General features: G+C 41.5%; 1 protein-coding gene across 1 annotated transcript in view; it reads right to left on the reverse strand.

Moving 5' to 3' along the window:
• The window catches only part of LOC132820338 (glypican-6-like), a 207,406-nt gene that overhangs the window by 135,022 nt on the left and 47,777 nt on the right, over nucleotides 1-24,607 (reverse strand). Inside the window, exon 2 of the mRNA XM_060832360.1 lies at nucleotides 6,700-6,858. Coding sequence (XP_060688343.1) covers nucleotides 6,700-6,858 — 159 coding nt within the window. The remainder of the gene's footprint in view (nucleotides 1-6,699; nucleotides 6,859-24,607) is intronic.

The raw sequence follows: 24,607 nt of genomic DNA on the forward strand, positions 1-24,607 counted from the left end.
TTTCCTCATTGCAATTTACCGTCCCGCCTATTTTTGTGTTGACTGCAAATTTGGCTAAAGGGCCTTCTATCCCTGTATCCAAGTTGTTATTGTAGATTGTAGCTGGGGTCCAAGGACCAAACCCTATGGCACCTCACAAGTTAATTCTTGCCATCCAGAAGAAAACAATTATCCTGTCTCTGTCTTCTGCTCATTAACCAGCCTTCTAACCAAGCTATTAAATTACCCCTATCCCATATGATGCAACCTTGTGAATTAACTTTTTGTGCAACATCTTATCAAATACCTTCCAGAGGTCCAGATATATTTCATTTACAGAATCCCATTATCCACTTAGCTTATTACATCTTCGAAGAACTTCTGCAAATTAGTTAAACATGACTTGCCCTTCATAAAGGAGCAGGCTACTCTGGATTTGGCATTGTGTAATGAGGAGAGATTAACTGATTACATCATAGTTAAGGATCCTCTAGGGAGTAGTGACCAAGGCACGATAGAATTCAAAATTCAGTTTGGAGGTGAGAAAGTGGAGTCCCACAATAGCGTCTGGAATTAAACAAAGGAGATTATATAGACATAAGGACAGATTTGGCCTGAGTAGATTGAGCAGGAAGGATGGCTGACTCTGATTGATAGCATTTTGACTTTCCAAATGCCCTGATATTGCTTCCTTGATAATTGATTTTAACACTTTCCCAACAACATCTGTAAAACTAACTGGTCTGTAATTTGCCACATACTGCCTCCCTCCCTTTTTGAATAAGCATTTTTCCAATCCACTGGAACCTTTCCCATGACCAGGAAATTTTAGAATATTGTAACCAATCTATCCACTATCTCCACCGCCACTTCCTTTAATTCCTAGGATATCGACTGTTAGGCCCGAAGGACTTGTCTGTCCACAATCCTAATAGTTTGCTGAGTACTTTTTCCCTACCAATCTAAGTTCTACCCTTTCTATTGTCTCTGACTTGCCCATTCCATTAGGAATAGTACTATTGTCCTCCACCGTGAAAACTCAGGCGAAGTATTGATTTAGCATCTCTTCCATTGCTGTGTTTCCCACTATTAACTCTCTGGTTTCATCTTCCAAGGTAGCAACATTTGCCTTAATGACTCTCTGCCCTTGTTTATACCTGTAGAAGCTTTTGCTATCCTTTTTGATATTTTATGCTAAAATTCTTTTGTAATCCACCTTAGCTCTTTTTATTAATTTTTAGTATGCCTTGGTTTATGTTTGAGAGTTTCCCAATCATCCAGCCTGCCACTGGCCTTTGCAATATGGTATATCCTAGTTTTTGACTTCATATTGTCCTTGACCTCCTTGTTTAGCCATGGATGTTTTTAACCTCCCCTTACCATCTTTCTTCCTCACTGGGATACATTTTAGTTGTGAGGAACTGAGTAGCTCCTTAAACATCAGCCACTATTCATCCGTTATCTTACTTTTTAACCTTCCTGCTCAGTCTACTCAGGCCAAATCTATCCTCATGCCTATGTAATTTCCTTTGTTTAATTCCAGTACATTACTATGGGAGCTGAAAATGTGTTGCTGGAAAAGAGCAGCAGGTCAGGCAGCATCCAAAGAGCAGGAGAGTCGACGTTTCAGGCATGAGCCCTTCTTCAGAACATTACTATGGGACTCCACTTTCTCACCCCCAAACTGAATTTTGAATTCTATCGTGCTTTGGTCACTACTCCCTAAAGGATCCTTAACTATGATGTCATCAATTAATCTCTCCTCATTACACAATACCAAATCCAGAGTAGCCTGCTCCAAGAAAGAAATTCTAATACATTCAATGAACTCTGCCTCCAGGTTACCCTTGCCAATTTGATTCTTCCAATCTATGTCAAAATCACCCATGATTACTGCTGTACCTTTCTTGCAAGCCTCTGATTTTTCCTGGTTTATACTGTGCCCCAATGCAGAACCAATGTTTGGTGACCGAGAAATTACTCCTACCAAGTACTTCTTCCCTTTGCTATTTCTTATTTTCACCCGGGTTGATTCCACATCTTGATCTCCCGTGCTTATGTCATTTCTCATTCTCGCACTGATCCCTTCCTTCATCAACAAGGCTACACCACTGCCTTTTCCTTTCAGTCTCTTTTCAAAATGCTAAGTACCCCGGATCCCAGACCTTGTCTCCTTGTCACCAAGTCTCAGTAATTGGTACCAAATCGTACCTTTTTGTTTCTATTTGCACCATTAACTCATTAATTTTGTTTTGAATGCTTTATGCATATAGATACAAAGCTTTTAAATTTGTTTTCCTGGTAAATTTCCCTTTTTTTATAATTCCTTGATGCATAAAGACATTCACTGTTTTGTCCCTCACCTTGGTTGATTGGTAACCATCCTCCACATTGCTAACCTGGCCTCTTACCTCCTATTTTAGTTTGGATTTTCTAATTTCTGCTACAACTGAAACCCTCCCTCCCTCCACTTAATTTAAAGTCCTGTCAACTGCCCTAGTTATGCAATTCACTAGGACTTTTCAGCATGATTCAGATGAAGACAGTCCCATGAGAACAAGACCCTTCTTCCCCAGTACTGGTGTCAATGCCCCATGAATTCTAACCCATTTCTACCACACCCATCTTTAAGCCATGTATTTACCTGCTTAATCTTAATGATCCTGGGCCAATTAGCTCCATTTTTGGTTCTGCTTTTCAATTTAGCTCCTAGCTGTTCATACTCTTTTGGCAGAACCTATGCCCCAGTTTTATCTGTGTCATGGGTAACTACGTGGACCACAACGACTGGATCTTTACCCTCCCATTCCAAGTTCTTCTGCAGCCCAGATGAGATATCGCGAGCGCGAACACCAGGCAGGAACACAACCTTCGGGAATCTCGATCCTGCTCACAAAGACCGGTATCTATGCCCCGAACTGTCCTATCCCCAATTACAACTACCTTTCTCTTCTCTCCCCTTCACTTAAATGGCTCCCTGCACCATGGTGCTGTGGTCCATCAGCTGATCCTCCTTGCAGTTCTCATTCCCATCCATAAAGGGAGCAAGACTCTTGAACTTGTTGGACAAGGACAAAGGCTGAGGCTCCTACAACTCTATCTCCCGGATCCCTCTGGCTGCCTAACTCTCGCCACATCCTCCTGTCCCGACCACTGGTCGAATTTGAGTTGGTCTATGGGGTGTGACTGTCTCCTGAAACACATCATATAGGTAACTCTTCCCCTCTCTTATGTGTCGCAGTTTGAATCTCAGACTCCAGCTTATCAACTCTGAGCCAGGGTTCCTTGGGCAACTAACATTACTACAGACAGGGTCACTGGGAAGCACAATGAGGTCTACCAGCTCCCATATCATGCTGAAACAACACATCACATGACCCTCCATCCTTATGTTATTTAATTAGTTTTGAATTTTTTTTAACATTTAACTTTTAATATCTCTGTTAAATGTTAAAAAAAATTCAAAACTAATTAAAACTAATTCGAACTTTTAATATCTCAATCTGAATGCAAGTTGTAACCAATAATTTAACAAGGATTCAATTTAACATAGGTTCAAATTTAGCAGATTCCCTACTTAGCAATCAAATCACAGCCTTCCTGTGACATTCCTTTTCAGTTCCCCCTCAACTGAAACACTCAAAATCAGAAACTCTTATGTTCCCAGGTTGCCTTCCAATTCGCTCCCACTCAGGTCCACTCCTGAAGTTGCCTAATTTCAGCATTTATATAATCTAGCACTTCTGAGCTCTTACCAGCTAGTCTATATATAATACCTATTATGACTTTAGATCCTTCAAAGTTCCTCAGTTCCATCCATAAAGTCTTCACTGGATGCTTTCCCCTCATTACATGCTCCCTCACAAAGAAGCAATGCTGTTTTTAATCAGAAATGCTACTGTACCCCCTCTGCTATTTTCTCTATCCCTCCTATAAACCTTATTCACCTACTTTGCTTAGTTCCCAGTCCTAACCATCCTGCAGCCATGTTTCCGTAATAACTAGTATATCAGTTTCCAATATGAATCAGTGCCTGCTCATTTACAATCTGTTCTGATTTAATGCAATAATTCTGTTCCTGCGCACTCCTGCATTACAAGAAAATTGGGAAAAGGCAGCACCATTTAATCCAAAGTGACTGGAATCACGTTACAGCCAATATAGGTAAGGAAAGGTTGCATTCTACATATAATGTTGTAAATTCTTCAATCGTTTATAGCCAATTTGCATTGAGGAAATGCATGTTACAGCAGAACTGACTGTAATTTGTTCCTTACACTCCAGGCATTTGTACAAAAAACTCTAATTTTGGCTGTATACTCTATCCTGTCCTTGTCTTACTTAATACAATTTTTATAGTCCTGCCTTGTTCATTAAACTGGCTCTGCTTGTTCATCCTATTAACATCTACCTTCTCCTCAGGTGATGAATTGCTGCTCCCATTCCCATCCCTGCCACACTAGTATACACACTCCCAAGTGGGCACTAGCAAATCTGCCCACAAAGATATTGGTGCTTCTCCAGCTTAGATTCTTCGTACATTTTTGGCAAGGCTTGTGTAGTAGCAGGGCTTGCTGTCCTGCAGACTCCCTTTGTCAGAGTCAGCAATTCTACCACAAATCAGATCAAAACTCTGCAGTCATGCCATATCCAGTCCTGAATGATGATGGACAATTAAACAACTGAGCAAGAAGTGCGAAATCAACAATTATTTTGGAAGGTCAAGGACTGGTGGAAATTGTACAGCAAGTGGCAGAACCCTTAGGAGTATTGATATGCAGAGGGATCTGGGTGTGCAGGTCCACACATCACTGACAGAGGCAGCGTAGGTAGATAAGGGAGTAAAAATGGTTTACGGCATGCTTGCCTTCATTGGAAGGGGCACTGAGTACAAGGATGAAATATTTCATACAGTTCCGGCCAGCACACTATCAGAAGGGTGTGGATGCTTTGGAGAGAGCACAGAAAAGGTTTGCCAGGATGTTGCCTGATATAGGGGATTTTAGCTATGAAGAAAGGTTGGATAGACTGGGATTGTTTTCAACACAGAAGGTTGAGGAGTGACCTAATAGAAGTTCATAAGGATGTAGGTTTGCTCGCTGAGCTAGAAGGTTCGTTTTCAGACATTTTGTCACCATACAAGGCAACATCATCAGTGAGCCTCTGGATGAAGCACTGGTGGCATGACCCGCTTTCTATTTATGTGTTTAGGTTTCTTTGAGTGGGTGATGTCATTTCCTGTGGTGATGTCATTGCATGTTCTTTTTCTCAGGGAGTGGTAAATGGAATCTAAGTCAATTTGCTTGTTGACAGAGTTCCAATTGGAATGCCAATGCTTCTAGGAATTCTCATGTGTGTCTCTGTATGGCTTGTCCTAGGATAGATGTGTTGTCCCAGTCGAAGTGGTACCCTTCCTCATTCATATGTAGGGATACTAGTGAGAGTAGGTCGTGTCTTTTTGTGGCTAGTTGATGTTTATGTATCCTGGTGGCTAGTTTTCTGCCTGTTTGTCCAATGTAGTGTTTGTTACAGTTCTTGCAAGTATTTTGTAAATGACATTAATTTTGCTTGTTGTTCATAAGAAGTTATTTCTTACTTTATTCTCTTTCCTTCCTTTTTTAAAATGGAGGGGTGATATTTACATCCATCCAATCTGTAGTAACTGCTCTGAAATTTTGGAAGCTAATCACCAATAGATCCAATATTTCTCACTTCTGTTTCCTTCTCTGCACTTGTAGGTTTCATTCTGACTCATTTTAAGATTTAATAATGATCCTATGTTCATATGGTAAGCATTTTTTGTGATTTTGTATACACAGTTTGTTTTATGTTTATCCTCTTGCAATCTTATCTGTTCCTTATTTAGGTTTAATGGCAATCAGTGGCACCTGATCCTATAATGGTAACCCAGACTCTCTGGAATCCAGCTTCAATACATAAACACTCTCAGAACCTCCCTGCCCTGTGCAATCTGCTTCTTTTTATAGACTTCATCCTACTCTGTCTGTCACAACTTTCCTAAAATGCCCTTTGTTCTGCATTCATGAATGTTGAACAAATGAACAAGACAACTGACAGGATCCCCAAATTCCAAAACTACTGAAAAGAAATTACTTTACGTAGTGGTTCTGTTCGCCGAGCTGGAAGTTTTTGTTGCAAACGTTTCGTCCCCTGGCTAGGAGACATCATCAGTGCTGTGGAGCCTCCTGCGAAGCGCTTCTTTGATGTTTCTTCCGGTATTTATAGTGGTCTGTCCTTGCCGCTTCCGGGTGTCAGTTTCAGCTGTCCGCTGTAGTCGTTGGTATATTGGGTCCAGGTCGATGTGTTTGTTGATGGAGTTTGTGGATGAATGCCATGCCTCTAGGAATTCCCTGGCTGTTCTCTAGAATTCCTACAGGCATGGCATTCATCCACAAACTCCATCAACAAACACATCGACCTGGACCCAATACACCAACCACTACAGCGGACAGCTGAAACTGACACCCGGAAGCGGCAAGGACAGACCACTATAAATACAGGAAGAAACATCAAAGAAGCGCTTCGCAGGAGGCTCCACAGCACTGATGATGTCTCCTAGCCAGGGGACGAAACGTTTGCAACAAAAACTTCCAGCTCGGCGAACAGAACCACTACAACAAGCACCCGAGCTACAAATCTTCGCACAAACTTTGAAAAATTACTTTACATTCAGTAAATTGTATTTCTCCCAGAACTTACCATCAAACTTTTTGTACCTCGAAGCAAATGTTGATAATAGAACACTGCTGGTCTCCAGCACAGCTTTGTTAAACTCTTGCTGACCTTGCTGGCTGAGCTTTTCCTCCATTTCAAAGGTACAACATGTATTGAGCTGAGAACATACCTTCTGCTGATTTCCTAAACACAAGAGAAAGATTGCAAACAGGTTTAAAATAACACATCTTTATTCTATTAGTTACTCCCTTTTATGTGAGAACAATGATTTATAAAGATTAAGTAATCAAAAGCAAAATCAGTTGAACTTCTGATGTGTGAACGCCATTTCAAAAATGTGTTTCATGGCAAGGTTAGTAATACTCAGACAATGAAAGGTAAAATTCAGCCATTCATTCTTCCTTCCACCAGATTCTTGACCATTCAACTTTCTTGGTCATGTTCTTACATTTCCAACAGTTTACGTTCAGGGTACCACAGTATCATCCAAGTAAACTACATAGTTAGGTACTTCAACTCTAACTATTCATGAATTTTGAAATGTACCTGCAGCATTCTTAATTCCAAGTGGCATAAACTGGCATCGGAACAATCTACTGGATGTGACAAAAACAGAAATATCCTCTGTATTTCTTATCAACAGGTCTTGCCAATATCCTTCGAACAAATCAGTTTTAGAAAAGGATGATGCGCTGCCAACTCTATCAATACAATCTTCAATTTAAAAGGATATTGAAAATAGGTCAAACATGACGCTCTTAGAGAGACAATTATTTTGGAAGAGTACAAAAATTCACTTCTTCAATTTTTTTTAGATTCCCTACAGGCTCTTCAGCCCAACAAGCCCACACTGACCCTCTGAAGAGTAACCCACCCAGACCCATTTCCCTCTGGCTAATGCACCTAACCTATGGGCAATTTAGCATGGCCAATTCACCTGGCCTGCACATCTGTGGGAGTAAACTGGAGCACCCAGAGGAAACCCACACAGACGTGGGGAGAGTGTGCAAACTCCACACAGACAGTTGCCCAAGACTAGAATTGAACCTGGGACCCTGGTGCTGTGAGGCAGCAGTGCTAACTGCTGAGCCACCATGCCACCCCTGTTGTAGGAAAAGTTCTTATGGGTCTGGGTGGGTTATTCTTCAGAGGGTCAGTTTGGACTTGTTTCCACACTGTAGGGAATCTAATCTAATTTAATTAAATAGAGCAGGTGACTTAGCTAGACAACATTTGAAAGTAGCAGAGAAGAAGTCAAAACGTCGCAATTTTGCTGAAGCAGATAAAATAGAAGTGTTACTCCCAGTGGTAAATGAACCTTTAAAAGCAAGATTCAGTGGACCCTATCAAGTCAAAAGGTGATTGAGTGAGGTGAATTATTTGATAAGAATACTAGATGATAAGAATACTAGAAAGAAATCTCAGTGTGTCATGTGAATGTGCTCAAAAGGTATTTTGATAGGGAAGGAAAGCAAAAGCAGAATGTGTTACTGGTTACAACACCAGTACAAGAACCAAGTATATGCAATGTTAAAAGATTAAATTGGAATATTTCTCTGGACATTAATGTGATATTGAAGAGTTAAAGTACACTGAGTGAACATTCTGGAAGCGGGTGGGGACAACATTCATGCAACAATGTGAATCACCCACAACCCATTTAGATAGAACATAGAACATTACAGCGCAATACAGGCCCTTTGGCCCTCGATGTTGCGCCGACCTGTCATACCAATCTGAAGCCCATCTAACCTACACTACTCCATGTATGTCCATATGCTTGTCCAATGACGACTTAAATGTACTTAAAGTTAGCGAATCTACTACCGTTGCAGGCAAAGCATTCCATACCCTTACTACTCTCTGAGTAAAGAAACTACCTCTGACATCTGTCCTATATCTATCACCCTATAATTTAAAGCTATGCCCCCTTCTGCTCGCCATCACCACACTTGGAAAAAGGCCCTCCCTGTCCACTCTATCTAACCCTCTGATTATCTTATATGTCTCTATTAAGTCACCTCTCAACCTTCTTCCAATGAAAACAGCCTCAAGTCCCTCAGCCTTTCCTCGTAAGACCTTCCCTCCATACCAGACAACATCCTAGTAAATCTCCTCTGCACCCTTTCCAAAGCTTCCACATCCTTCTTATAATGCGGCGACCAGAACTGAACACAATACTCCAAGTGCGGCTGCACCAGAGTTTTGTACAACTGCAGCATAACCTCATGGTTCTAGAACTCAATCCTCTATTAATAAAAGCTGAAACACTGTATGCCTTCTTAACAACCCTGTCAACCTGGGTGACAACTTTCAAGGATCTGTGTACCTGGACACCGAGATCTCTCTGCTCATCTACACTACCAAGAATCTTACCAGTAGCCCAGTACTTTGCATTCCGGCTACTCCAACCAAAATGAATCATCTCACACTTGTCCACATTAAGCTCCATTTGCCACCTCTCAGCCCAGCTCTGCAGCTTATCTATGTCTCTCTGTAACCTACAACATCCTTCGTCACTATCCACAACTCCACCAACCTTGTGTTGTCGGGAATTTAATAATCCACCCTTCTACGCCCTCGTCCAGGTCGTTTATAAAAATGATGAACAGCAGTGGACCCAACACCGACCCTTGCGATACACCACTGGTAACTGGATTCCAGGATGAACATTTCCCATAAATCACCACCCTCTGTCTTCTTTCAGCAAGCCAATTACTGATCCAAACTGCTATATCTCCCACAATCCCATTCCTCCGCATTTTGTACAATAGACTACTGTGGGGAACCTTATCGAACGCCTTGCTGAAATCCATATACACCACATCAACCGGTTTACTCTCATCTACCTGTTTGGTTACCTTTTAGATAGTAATTTGCTACTACTCCCCCTCCTATTATCAAATTAAACTATCATTCAACCTCTTCCATTCAGAAATGCTTTCTAGCCATCCCCCGAAGCTAGGACATATCACACCCACATTGTCTTGGGGAATCACTGAGTCAGGAGATCATTTGCATAATGATTCCCCAGGATTAGGGTATTTACATTTACATTATCTCTGAAGATGATCTCATCCTACCACTATATTTGGGGTAACATGTGACTATGGGGAGTGGCCAGAGTATCTATAAGCCTGGCCAACTGATCTGTATAAAGGGGATGTTTTTCCTTTGTTCAGGGTCTCACTTTGACTCGACTTTGCCCACCTGCGAAGAGCGTCGAAGGGGGTCACCGCGCTTGTACAAGCTTTAACAAACTTTAACTGTTTGCAGAAGTTGGTGCATGCGAATTGCATCTCGTGTGAGAAATCTCAGAAAAAGAACCTAACATGCAGATGATTCTGTATTGGACATTCCTCAAATTACATAGTCCAATGAAGAAGTTCTCAAAAATTCAGATCAATTATTGAAATCAAAATTGCCTGCAAGAGTTATTACTATCACATGGGGAGATATGTGGGAATAAGCTGGCAAGTACCAATTTTTAAAAAAAATAGAATCCTTACAGTATAGAAGGAGGACATTTGGCCCATCAAATCCACACCAATCCTAGAAAGAGCATCCCACCAGTCCCACCAGATCCATTCCCCAACTCTATCCCTGTGACCCTGCATTTCCCATGGCCAATCCACCCATCTTTGGACTGTGGGAGGAAACCAGATCATATGGAGAAAATCCACAGGGAGAATGTACAAACTCCACACAGACAGTTGTCTGAGGCTGGAATTGAACCCGGGTCCTTGGTTCTGTGAGGCAGAAGTGCTAACCATTGAGCCACCATGCCGCCCCAATTTAATTATGCATGATGTAGATGTAGGAAATGCTGTTCCAATTAAGCAACATCATTATAGACTTAACATCTAAAGTTGGCACATGTTCAAAAAGAGATTGAATGCATGCTCAAACACAAAATAATCAAAGTGAGTTGCAGCAACTAGAGTCACCTATAGTAATGGCACTAAAACCAACTGACACCCAATGATTATGTGTGACCTATTGCAAATTTAATGTGGTTACCAAGTCTGATTCATATCCTGTTCCATGTTTGAAAGACTGTACTGAGAAGGTGGAACCAGCAACTTACACTTCTAAGATTTACTCAGAGGATATTGGCAGTTACCTTTATCCGAAAGAGTAAAGACAAGTTCAGCTTTCGTAACACCAAATGGATTATACCAATTTAAAATCATATCATTTGCTATGAAAAATGCACCAGCCATATTTTAAAGACTAACCAATAAAGTAATTTCTGGATTACCCAATTGTGTGGTGTAAATTGATCTCCTGGTTATTTTTAGTCACACAGGGAAGGAATATTTGGAACAGTTATTGGAATTGTTCAAGCGACTTCAGGACGCAGGCTTGGTGATCAACCTGGCAAAGAGTGAATTTGTAAAGGCCCAAGCCACGTTCCTGTGCCATGTTACTGGACATGGACAGGTTGCTGCAGGGGATGTGAAAACAAAGGTTGTTGTGAGTTTCCCATGCCATTGAAAAAGAGGGCAGTATTACAATTCCTGGGATCGAGTGGTTTTCTGATGAAGGGCTTATGCCCAAAACGTCGATTATCCTGCTCCTCGAACACTGCCTGACCTGCTGTGCTTTTCCAGCACCACACGCTTGATTCTGGTTTTTATCAGAGGTTTGTACCAAGTTTTAGCACTGTGGTGGCTCCATTGACTAACTTATTGAAGTGATGCAGAAAACTTCAGTGGATGGCAGACTGACAGAAGACATTTGACATCCTGACAGCTGTGCTAACTACCCCAGTGTTAGCCACATCTAATTACATAAAGCCATTCAATGAGGGTATCAATACAAGTGATGTGGGGGTCAGTGCTGTACTCTTACAAGACAATGACATGAAGACCTATTGGGTATTTTTCCAGAAAAGTGAATACTCATCAACATAAACGTTCCATGATTGAGAAGGAAACCTTAATCTTGGTGTTGGTGTTACAACACTTCAACATTTATATTGCCAGTAACATGTCTGAGACAATCATATATACTGATCATAATCCATCAAAGTTTCTGGAGAAATTTAAGGACAAATATTCCATACTGTTTAGATAGAGTTTATTTTTGCAGCCATTTAATTTGAAAACTATACACATGGCAGGATGAGAATAACAGATGCAATTTGCAACCTGTTGTCACGACTTTGAAGAAGAAAGATGGAGGTGTTTGGAGGTGGGAGTAAACGGGCTGAAATAGATTGCATGGTTAGAGACAATATAATGTTTTTGTATTGTAGTCTACAAATAGACTAAGACTACGGGTTTTTAAAATGAATCTGTTTTGATTATTCATTTTTTTCTAAAAGGAGGTGTGATGATGCGGTCATTTTAAAAGATTATTGTGTCCTGGTATTTTCTTTGAAGGCAGGCTGTAAGGCAGACATGCCAAACTAGGTACTGAAGATGACTTGTATAAATAAGTTGTGAGGCCTTGGGATCTTTTTAAAAAAACAGCCTGGGGATCCAAGATGGCAGAGATGCAGAGTTTCGCATCACAGCACAAGCAGGCCGAACCATTAACCCACCCAACTCAGGCCATCGCGATGTCTTGGGACTCCAGAAAGATTGTGGAGTCCCAAGAAACTTCTAAAAATTAATTTACCTGTGTTTCCAGCTGTCCAGAGATGCTGAAAAAGGGAGCAGGGGCATCCAAGGCCAGTCTGTAGTTCAGACTGCAGGATCCTCGGAGCCGATTACTCTCCAGGACCTGGTGAACAGACTCTTGAAATCTCGCAAGATGTTGGGAAACAGATTGAAGAGAAACTGGCTCCAATCTCTCTCATGCTGCAGAAGCATGAACAGCAACTGGGAGACCTGGAGAAGAGGAAGGATGAGCTGGAGCACAGGGTCACAGCGGTGGAAGCTGATACCAGTTCATCCAAGGATAGGATCCAAGCCCTGGAGACGCAGGTCCATAATGTTTGTGACCAAGTGGATGATCTTGAGAGCAGGGCAGAAGAAAAAACATTCGGATTATTGGTCTGTCTGAGGGTAAGGAAGGTGAGTGGCCTGTGGAATTTGTTGAGGATTGGCTGCCGAAATTCCTTGACTTGGAGGATGGCATAAGAGGATTGAAGATAGAGAGGGCTCACCGGGTCACAGCATGGAGGTCGGGTCTGGGTCAACATCCTCGTCCTTTCCTGGTACGGTTCCATCTTTACCAGGATAAGAAGAGGGTCATGGAGGTTTCCAGAATCCAGGAAAAGGATCCAAAAGCCCTAATTTATGAGGGCTCTAAGATCATGTTCTTTCAGGACTTCTCAGCAGTGGTGATCAAGAAATGAAAATCTTATGACAGTGACAAGAGAAGACTAAGGCAGCTTTGGATTCAGTACTCCCTGAGGTATCTGGTGGTGCTTCTGATACCTTTGATGGATCCATACATCTGTTTGACACGTTGGAAGAGGCAAGAGACTTTGTGGACAAACTAGCCCAATTTGAACAATTTTATGTATATATAGTGTTTTTTATATATATATATATATATATATATAGATAGATAGTGTTACATATTTTATATATATAGTGTTATATATTTTATATATATAGTGTTGTTTTGATATGTGTTTATCATTCTGTAAAAAAAAATGGAGGATATCCAGTTGGAGCTTTATGTTTTTTTTCCTCCATTAATAATAAGTTGGTTTAAACTATATTTGGCAGTGATTGAGATGTACATTTTCAATTTCTAAGATAGGATATACCAAAGGATGGGTGGAGTATTTAGAACATAGAACATAGAACAGTACAGCACAGAACAGGCCCTTCAGCCCACGATGTTGTGCCGACCACTGATCCTCATGTATGCACCCTCAAATTTCTGTGACCATATGCATGTCCAGCAGTCTCTTAAATGTCCCCAATGACCCTGCCTCCACAACTGCTGCTGGCAACGTGTTCCATGCTCTCACAACTCTCTGTGTAAAGAACCTGCCTCTGACATCCCCTCTATACTTTTCTCCAACCAGCTTTAAACTATGACCCCTCATGTTAGTCATTTCTGCCCTGGGAAAAAGTCTCTGGCTATCAACTCTATCTATGCCTCTCATTATCTTGTACACCTCAATTAGGTCCCCTCTCCTCCTCCTTTTCTCCAATGAAAAAAGTCCGAGCTCAGTCAACCTCTCTTCATAAGCCAAGCCCTCCAGTCCAGGCAGCATCCTGGTAAACCTTCTCTGAACCCTCTCCAAAGCATCCACATCTTTCCTATAATAGGGCGACCAGAACTGGACGCAGTATTCCACATGCGGTCTAACCAAAGTTTTATAGAGCTGCCTCAAGATCTCATGACTCTTAAACTCAATCCCCCTGTTAGTGAAAGCCAAAATACCATATGCTTTCTTAACAACCCTGTCCACTTAGGTGGCCATTTTAAGGGATCTATGTACCTGCACATCAAGATCCCACTGTTCCTCCACACTGCCAAGAATCCTGTCTTTAATCCTGTACTCAACTTTCAAGTTCGATCTTCCAAAATACATCACCTTGCAATTATCCAGGTTGAACTCCATCTGCCACCTCTCAGCCCATCTCTGCATCCTGTGAATGTCCCGCTGCACCCTACAACAGTCCTCTATACTGTCAACGACACCTTCAACCTTTGTGTCATCTGCAAACTTGCTGACCCATCCTTCAATCCCCTCATCAAAGTCATTAATAAAAATTACAAACAGTAGAGGCCCAAGGACAGAGCCCTGTGGAACACCACTCACCACAGACTTCCAGGCAGAATATTTTCCTTCTACTACCACTCGCTGTCTTCTGTTGGCCAGCCAATTCTGTATCCAGACAGCTATGTTCCCCTGAATCCCATTCCTCCTGACCTTCTGAATGAGCCTGCCATGGGGAACCTTATCAAATGCCTTGCTGAAGTCCATATACACCACATCCACAGCTCGACCCTCATCAACTTTTCTAGTCACAACCTCAAAGAACTCGATAAGGTTTGTGAGGTATGACTTGCTCCTCACAAAGCCGTGTTGACTGCATTTAATCAAGCCATGCTCTTCCAGATGGTCAGAAATCCTAACCCTCAGAATCCTTTCTAATACCTTGCAGACGAAGACGTGAGACTGACTGGTCTGTAATTGCCGGGGATTTCCCTATTTCCTTTCTTGAAGAGAGGAATTACATTTGCCTCTCTCCAGTCCTCAGGTACGACACCAGTGGAGAGCAAAGATCTTCAAAAGTGGCGAAGCAATTTCATTTCTCGTTTCCCAAAGCAGCCGAGGACAAATCTGGTCCGGGCCTGGCAACTTGTCAATCTTAATGTTTGACAAAATTTTCAGCACATCAGCTTCCTCTATCTCTATCCACCCATTTATTCCCCTTTGTTTTAAAAAAACATGTTTTTTTATTCGTATTCATATTCTATGGGGCGTTCATTCTTTTCTGCTTGTGTTTGCGGTGCAGCTGTAGCTGGAAGAAGTGAAGGTGGTTGGGATGGTTAGCTGCCTACTTACGGGCAGTTTGGGATGGGTAGTTGCCCCCTTTGGGCAGGGGGTGAATTCCCCTACTCAGCACTGTGGCACTTTATATGTTGGTTTGTATTTTTTTACTCTCAATAGTTTTGTAGGTTTGTTAAAAGTAGTGGTTTTAGTTTATGTAGTTTTTATGGATCATTTGTGGATCATATGACACTAAGGCTCAGCAGTTTGTGGTTCAGGTTCCTCCTCTCTGTAATTTAAATGTTATTGCAGAAGATTATGACTAATGATTTGATTAAATGGTGTACCTGGAATATCAAGGGAAGTCACTCACCAATTAAGAGGAAGAAGGTACTCTTGAGTCTTAGAAAGGAGAAGGTGGATATTGCTTTGTTTCAGGAGATACATTTGGATAACAAGGAGCATCTGAAATTACAGCAGAATGGCTTTGACCAAGTTTATTTTTCATCATTTAACACCAGAAGTAGAGAATTGCTTATATTGGTTTGGAAGAATCTTCCATTTAGGGTGTTGGAGTGTGTTAAAGACACACTGGGGAGGTTTGTAATTCTTAAAGACTTGATAAATGGGGAAGAATATGGTGTTTCAAATGTTTATTGCCCTCCAGCTCATCCCATTAGATGTTTGGTAGAAGCTTTTTTTAAACTGATAAGTCTCGAGTCCCAGCACATCATTATAGGGGGAGATTGTAACTGTCTCATGGACCCCACATTAGACAGGTTGCCCAAAGGTCCCTCGATACCTTCTGTACAAACTAAACAGTTAGTGGGTCTGTATGGGGGGTTAGGGTTGGTGGACGTCTGGAGGCATCTCCACCCTACAGATAGGGATTTTACATTTTTCTCCAGATGTCATACCAGGATTGATCTTTTTCTGACCCCTGCAGTAACAGGTGGCATCTTGTACGATTGGTAATATTATCATCTCTGATCATGTTCCAGTGTATCTTATGGTTAAGATTAAGGACGTTACAGTGAGTTTGAGGTACTGGTGAATAGATCCCTTTATCCTCAAGGATAATAAGTTTGTGGAGTTTTTCTCTAGGGAATTTCGGGCGTTCCTAGACATCAACATAGGCTCGGTTGATAGCTCATCTGTTCTCTGGGAAACTGCCAAAGCCTATGCTAGGGGGTTAGTTATTTGATATCCCACCAGGAGGAAGTGGCAGCAGGGTGAGTAGCAACGTCTCCTTGAAGCACGGTTGAAGGCAGCCGAGAAGGCCTACTTTGATAGACCCTCATTGGTCAAACTACAGAGGATTAAGGCACTGCGGTCTGCATTAAATTCTGTGCTCACGCAGACGGCAAAGAAGGAGCTGGCTTTTGCAAAGCAAAGGTTATCCAAGTATGGTGACAAGCCAGGCAAATAGCTTATCTTGTCAAAAAGAGGAGTGCCCCACATGCCATTAAGGCAATCAGGGAAGGGTCTGGGAACCTAACATATGATTCTAAAAAGATTAATGTGGTGTTTGGTGTTCCAGAAATTTTACTCTAAGTTATATCAATCCGAAGAGGGACAGGCCAAAATGGAATCCTTTTTTAGAGATCTGAAGCTCCCAGGTACGACTCCCGGACAACAATCCTTTCTCAATGCCCCATTATCTGAGCAAAAAGTGCAGGAAGCTGTGGAGCAGCTTCAGAGTGGAAGGCGCCCGGTCCTGACGGACTTCCCAGTGAATTCTATTAGGAATTTAGAAGTATACTGTCAGGCCCAATACTCAATATGTTAATGATTCATACAGTCATGATTGTCTCCCACCATCTCTGTGAGAGGCCAATGTTTCACTTATCCTTAAAAATGGGCAGCACCCGGAAAACTGTGCTTCGTACAGGTCCATCTCACTCTTTAATGCGGACTTTAAAATCCTCTCTAAGATTCTCGCGTTAGGGCTGGAGACTGTGTTACCTTCTATTATTAAAGAGGATCAGGAGGGCTTTATAAAAGGGTCGCAGATCCTCCAATAATGTAGGAGGCTGCTTAATGTGATTCAAGTGCGTGAACAACAGTCAATACAGAAATTGGTGATTTCTCTCGATGCAGTGAAGGCATTTGACCGAGCAATTTTTATGCTTTTAGGGACGGCCGGCAGGGCTGTCCCCTTTCACCATTGCTTTTTACGTTGGTGATTGAGCCATTGGCGGAGGCCATTCATGGGGATCCCAATATATCAGCTCCAGAAGTGGGTCAAACTTACAAAGGATTTTGTTGTATGCAGACTATGTTCTAATTTTTTTGACAAATCCAGCAGTTTCAGTGCCTCGCCTGATACAATGCATTCGCGCGTGTGGCGCTTTTCGGGGCACAAGATTAATTTTGCGAAATCAGAGGCGATGCCTATGGATGGTCTTACGAAGGAGCTAGTTCTTGAGGGTGACTATAGATCCCCATTTAGGTGGTCATAGGGGAGTTTTGTGTATTTGGGCATATTCATTACTCCAGTTCTGGATTGGCTGTTCAAAGTCAATTTTATCCAATTATTTGGAAACATTAAACAAGATCTTCAAAGATGGGAGGCACTTCCAGTCTCATGGTTGGGTCGGATAGCGCTTATTAAGATGAATATTCTTCCTCGTTTGCTATACCCTACATGGATGCTCCCCGATTTTCAATAAGCAAACTCTCAGGAGGCTGAATGGCTGGTTCAGCTCCTTTATTTGGCATCATAAGCAGCTCCTCATTAAATTAGCTAAACAGTAACAGCCTCACAGATTGGGGGGAGTGGACCTTCCGGACATTAAAAATTACCAATTAAGCTCGATTTTGACTATGTAAGTGATTGGGTTTGTGGGGATCCTCTTTCAATATGGCTAGATATCAAAGCCTCCCAGGCAAGGTGCCCCCTGACCAGTTTGCTGTTTTTGGACAGAATGAGGACAGTTAGTGAATATTGCCATAATCCAATCGTCATCAATAGTGTTAAAGCATGGAGGGCAATTCCGCAGAGGGACGGTAATATTAGCAAAACATCTTTGTTCACACCTTAGTGGGTATGCCGGGTTTTTCAACCAGGTATGATAGATTAAGGATTTAAACATTGGGCAGCTAGGGTGTGTCTTGCATGGGCGATTTATTTGAGGGAGATGTAATGATGTCCTTTGATCAGTTAATATGGAAGTACAAGCTAGCTAATAGAGATCACTTTCATTTTTTTGCAAGTTAGGGATTTTATTCAAAAAAAGACCACACTTTTGACTGATCCCTGCAAATCCAACACAGCACTTAGCACCCTCCTCTCTAAGAGTACACTTTCTGTCATCACTTTACATCATCCATTGGGGGGTGCCCCTCAGATGAGTTTGATCAACTCTGCAGGATGTGAGAAAGAGAACGAGGTGTTGAAGTCTCCTCAGGGTCCACTTGGCTCCAGACCGTTTGTCGAAATGTAAACCAGGGGTACCTTCAGCATGTCCCAAGTGCACGGTCTGCACGGGAACTCTTACCCATTGTCTTTGGTCTTGCGATAGGCTTCAAACATATTGGAGTGCTGTGGCAGGCGCATTGGAGAGGAGTTTGAGTGTAAGAGTGGAGAAGGACCCTATCTCTCTCCTTTTGGGCCTGCCCACGCATAAGAAAAAACTTTCCAATATCCTCACATTCTGGGCAAGAAAGAATATCTTGCTAGGCTGGATATCCAAAAACCCCTCAGGCCTGTCGGGTTGGCGGAAGATTGTTATGGAGTATAGTCTCTTGGATTTTCTCACAAATATGGTACGTCACAAAACCGAGAATTTTTATAAAACATGGCAGCCCTTTTCGGAATACCTTGACACAGATTTATCAGCCACACTAACAAGGGCTTTTATATAGCCGTAACGATTGTGTTTTATGAGTCCAGTATCTAGGGAGGAGGAACTGTGAACGTATCAGCATTTTGTTTGGCTGGGCTGAATTATTACTATTTATTAGTTTGTTGATGATTATTTATTTATTTAGTTAAAAAGCCAGTTTGGGTTATTTTTATTCTATATTTTTCTATATATGTTTATACATTTGTACATGAGGGTGGATTAGGGATTTTTTTATTTAGGCTGTTTCTTTTGTACTGTTTTGAATTGTATTGTTTTGTACTTGATGTAATATTTAAAAATCTATTTTTTCAATAAAAATATATTTTTAAAAAACAGCCTGAATGGATGTGGCCAGGTCTCTCAGAGTCCAGGTTTCTGGGTTTTGTTTTTTTTTTCATTAACATCAGAAGCTCTTGGGCTCTCACAGTGAATGTTTCCTGGCTGCTACAATCTCTGAACTTTGTCTTGACGCTTCTACCTCCTGGATTGGAGAATTGCATGTGAGAATCTGTCTGAGTTTGCCGGGGGGGGGGGCGTGGCGGGGATTGCGGGGGGGATGTTTATGGGATGTTACTATATCGGAAGTTAACTAGTAATAGTTACTGCATCTGTTATTCGGTTAAGCTTTCCAATAGTCAAGTTATTATGAACTCCTCTTTCTTTTGTTTATATTTTCTAGTGTTTAAATAAATTCTGTTTTGCTTAATGTCGAGTAGCTTGGCCAGTCGCATCGCATCCGGAACACAGCACTTCACATCTAACATTAAAATAAGGTTAGGGTCTAGACTACCTTCTTAAAATATTTTGAGGGGGTCTGATCTGGTCCATAACATTTCATGCCTTATTTCATGCCTATAAACTAACTGGAATGGCTGTAGCTAGTAGATTTGTTTAGAGAATCTCTGGTAGCAAAGAAAAGAAAATCTAACCTTTTTCCCAATCCAAGTTTGGAAACAGCTGCCAACAGATTTGAGAAGTTTGTTCCCCGCTGTTATCAGACTCATGAACAATCCTCTCATGTATTAGAGTTGATCTTTCTCTGCACCATCTCTGTAGGTGTAACACTATATTCTGCATTCTGTTCTGTTACTCTGATGTATTTATGTAAGGTATAATTTCTCTGGATAGCACACAAAACAATACTTTTCACTGTATCCCAGTACATGTGACAATAATAAATCAAATCAATCAATCTTTAGAACAGTTATAACAATAGGCTTTGATCATGATTTTGAGAGTTTGGTGACAGCTCTCCAGAGCATTTTGGGTCCACAGGTGGGGTTTGGGGGCACAACTGATTTCAGTTGTCTAATCACCAACTTACTCGTGATTAGCTGAAAAAATAGTTTTGTAAAAACCTTCATCCTTGATCAACCTTTACCTCCATTGGCAGACCATAACAAGTGCACAACTGTCTTAGTTTTCCCATGATCACCTTAGCTCCAATTGTCTTTAAGGATATATTAATTACTGGCTTTCATTTTAGGTAATGGTTCTCACAATCCACTAGTTCACAACTGACAGGTTCCTCAAAATCTGTGAAAGGAATCAGGCCTGATGGTTTAATTACAAGTTGAGGTTTATCTCAAACTTGGCAAGTATGGCATTCTTTACAAAATTGCATAACATCTGCATAAAATACTGTTTATGGACACCTGAGCTTTTCAGAACCTGGCATGTACTGCCATGGGAATTTCACGGGCTACTCTCCACACAAATGTTGCTAAAATGACAGTGGATACTGGATTTTAAATTGGAGATCGATACATTTTTGTTAAGCAGAGGTAGGTATATGGAGTTAAGCCACAGATCAGCCATAATCTCAGTGAATGGTGGAACAGGCTCAAAGGGCTAAATGGCCTGCTCCTGCTCCTATGTTCCCACTGACAACATCTGCCTATGATAGCTGGCTGGTACCACTATCTAAGGCGCAACTGTCCAATCATCATCTGCAGGACTGAGAGGAGGTCTTCACTTCCTCATCAGCACTTGTTAAGATGATGGCACTCATGAACTCCACCAGCTTCTTCCCCAGTACGAACTGACTGCTCATTCATGTAACTTAGGATCTGCTTTTTGAGCTTCCATTAGGGATGTCATACCAAACACCCCATTTAGATTATCTTGACCCTTCAGGAAAGTTTCAGCTACTGATGATTCGGACCTTCTGAATGGGAAGCTGGTAGAGAGGAGGCACGGAGCAGTGTTTATAAATCTACAGTCAAGTAAAATTCACTCACATCATAGGAAAGCAGTGTAGTGACTGGCTGCTAAGGAAACTACATTTATGAACTCACCCGAATTAGCAGTTATTTCAAAAGCGAAATACTATTTAGGAGTAAAGTGAGCTAGTAAGATTATGGATTGAACATCATGGCAGGTGAGGGCAGCTGAGTAGCCTGTCACATATGGGGAATCATGGACACTACCAGCATTCAGAACGACCTCAAGTGCAGAAAGTGCTGAACCCAAAATGTTAGCTCTGTTTTCTCTTCACAGATGCTGTCTGACCTGCTGAGCTTTTCCAGCAATTTCTGTTTTTGTTATGCAAAATCTCTGTCTCACTGAGGCAAAGTCTCCCTCATATTGACTACGTTCCCTTGCTATAATACCACTTGTCATAGATTGTTTCTTTTGTAGCCTGCAATGAATTCACAATCTTGAGAAGACAATCAAGGATTATGGGGATAAGGCAGAAAAGTGAGGTTGAAGATTATCAGATCAGCCATGGGGATTGGTGTTAGGAACTTAGCTTTTTCTGATTGATATCAATAATTTGGAAATGGATGTTAAGGAAAAAAAGTCTCTAAGTTTGATGCTAAACTAGGAAGAACGGTGAATGGTGAGGAAGATGATGCTAAGCGACTTCAGGGAACATTGACAAGTTGACCAAATGGGCAGACACCCAGCAAACAAAAATCAATACAGAGAAATGCAAAGTTGTGCATTTTGTTAGAAGAACATGAAGAGACAACACAGGCTCAAAGGTCCAACTTTGAGGGGAGTACAGGAGCAGAGGGATTTTGGGTTGATATGCATGATTCCCTAATGGTGGCCAGGCAAGTTGAAACAGTTGTTAATTAGGTTTTATAGGATCCTTGGATTTCTAAATAGAGGCATAGAACACAAAAGCAAGGACATGATGTTGGGCCACGTTTAGAGTATTGTGTTCAGTTCTGGGCACCTCATTTAAGGAAAGATGTTAAAGCCTTGGAGAGAGTTCAAAGAAGATTACTAGATTTGTCATTTATACAAATGATTTGAATGTGAACAAAGCAGGTATGGTAAGTTAGTTTGCAGATGACCCCAAAATTGGTGGTGTAGTGGACAGTGAAAAAGATTATCTCCAAGTACAGCGGGACCTTGATCAGATGGGCTGAAGAGTGACAGATGGAGTTTCATTCAGATAAACGTGAGTGCGACATTTTGGTAAGGCAAATCAGTGGTGAACTCTCCCTCTTTATGGTCATTTAAGCGGGCATTGGATAAGCATATGGAGGTTATTGGGCTAGTGTAGGTTAGGTAGACTTTGGTCGGCGCAACATCGAGGGCCGAAGGGCCTGTACTGTGCTGTATTTTTCTATGTTCTATGTTCTATGACTTGTAAACTTAATGGTACACTTGTACGCTTAATGGTAGGGTCTTGGGGAGTGTTGCCGAACAAAAAGACCGTGTGGTGCAGGTTCATAGTTCCTCAAAGGTAGAGTCACAGGTAAACAGGACAGTGAAGGCAGCATTTTGACAGAGTTGACTTTATTGGTCAGTGCATTGAGTATAGGAGTTGGGATGTTATGTTGTGGCTGTACAGGACATTGCTGAGGCCACTTCTGGAACACTTCATGCAGTTCTAGTCTCTGTACTATGTGAAAGATGTTGTTAAACTTGAAAGAGTGCAGAAGAGATTTACAAAGATATTGCAAAGGTTATGGAGTTTGAGCTATTGGGGAAGACTGTATGGGCTGGGTCTATTTTCCTTGGATTGTTGGAGGCTGGGGGGTGACCTTCTAGAGGTTTATGAAATCATGAAAGACATGAATACGATGAATAGACAAAATCTTTTCTCCTCAGGGTAGGGGAGCTCAAAACTAGAAGGCATAGGTTAAAACTAAGAGGGGAAAGATTTAAAAGGGACCGAAGGGGCAACTTTTTCCACTCAGAGGGTGATGTTTGTATGGAATGAGCTGCCAGAGGAAGTGGTGGAGGCTGGTACAATTACAGCATTTAAAAGGTATATGAATAGGAAGGGTTGAGAGAGATATGGGCCAAATGGGTCTACATTTTTAAAAAATAATCATTCACAGGATGAGGGCGTCACTGGCTACACCATCATTTATGGCCCATCCTAACTGCCCTGGAGGCAGTTAAAAGTCAACCACACTGCTGTGAGTCTGGAGTCACACGTAGGCCAGACGAGGCAAGGATAGCAGTTTCCTTCCCTAAAATGACATTATTGAACCAGGTGGGTTTTTCCAACAATCAACAATGGATTCATTGTCATCATTAGACTCTTAATTCCAAACTTTTATTGAATTCAAATTCCATCATCTGCCCTAGTGGGCTTTGAACCCAGGTCCCTAGAACATTGCCCAAGTCTCTGGATTAACAATCCAGTGTTAATACCACTAGGCCATTGCCTCCCCTTGATTGGTCAGCATGGACGAGTTGAACCAAAGGGTCTGTTTTTATGTTGTACATCTCTCTGACTCTATGGCTTTAGAATGATACCAGGAATGAAGGATTTTAGATATAAGGAAAGATTAGAAGATTGGGTGTATTCTCTTTGGAGCAGAGAAGATTAAGAAGTGACATTACTGAGGTATACAAAATTATGAACTTTGACAGGGTAAAGTCGATGTTCTGATTGCACTAGTTAATATCTCTGTAACTAGGGGTCACAATTTCAAGATTGCCAGCAAGAGAACTAGGAGTGAAATGAAAAGAAACATCTTTACTCAGATGGTTAGGATGTTTGGGCCGAATGGCCTGCTTCCACACTGTAGGGATTCTTCTATGTAAGGATTTGGAATGCACTGTCTGGAAGAGTGGCAAAGTTGAAGGGCAACAGAGATAGGGCTGGAGAGTGTGAATGTGACTAGTTTGGTAGTCCTTTCAGGAGCCAGTACAGATACAATGGGTCGAATGGCTCCTGCACTGCAAAATGCTATTATTTTGAATAGTCCTCCATCTCTTTGTTTCCCATTGTAATTTCTCATTTCTGATTGTAAGGGTTCTATATTTGTCTTCACTAATCTTTTTCTTTTCACATACAATTGGTTCTCATACAACACAGTAGTTCCATTCTTATGTGATCGCACATTATTCCACACTGTTGGGATTCTATTCTACTCTTTAAGAAAATCACCATTTAAAGTAATGGGGCTGGAATCACGTTTTGCGAATACAGGTAAGGAAAGTTTGCATTCCACAAATAACGGTCTAAATTTGTCAAATGTGTTAAAGCAATTTTGTGTTGGAGAAACACGCATTATAGCAGAGCCTATCGTACCTAGAGAAACTTCTACAGTTTGTATATTCCCTTAAGTTACTTGCATACTCTATTTTGTCCCTCTTAATCAATCCCTTTGTCCATGTTTGTTGAAATCTAAACTGCTGCCCATCCTTAGATTACTGCTCTTTTTGTTTAACTTATATGTACTCTCCTTGGATCGAATAC

The sequence above is a fragment of the Hemiscyllium ocellatum genome, chromosome 11, assembly GCF_020745735.1.
Source record: "Hemiscyllium ocellatum isolate sHemOce1 chromosome 11, sHemOce1.pat.X.cur, whole genome shotgun sequence".
NCBI lineage: Eukaryota > Metazoa > Chordata > Chondrichthyes > Orectolobiformes > Hemiscylliidae > Hemiscyllium > Hemiscyllium ocellatum.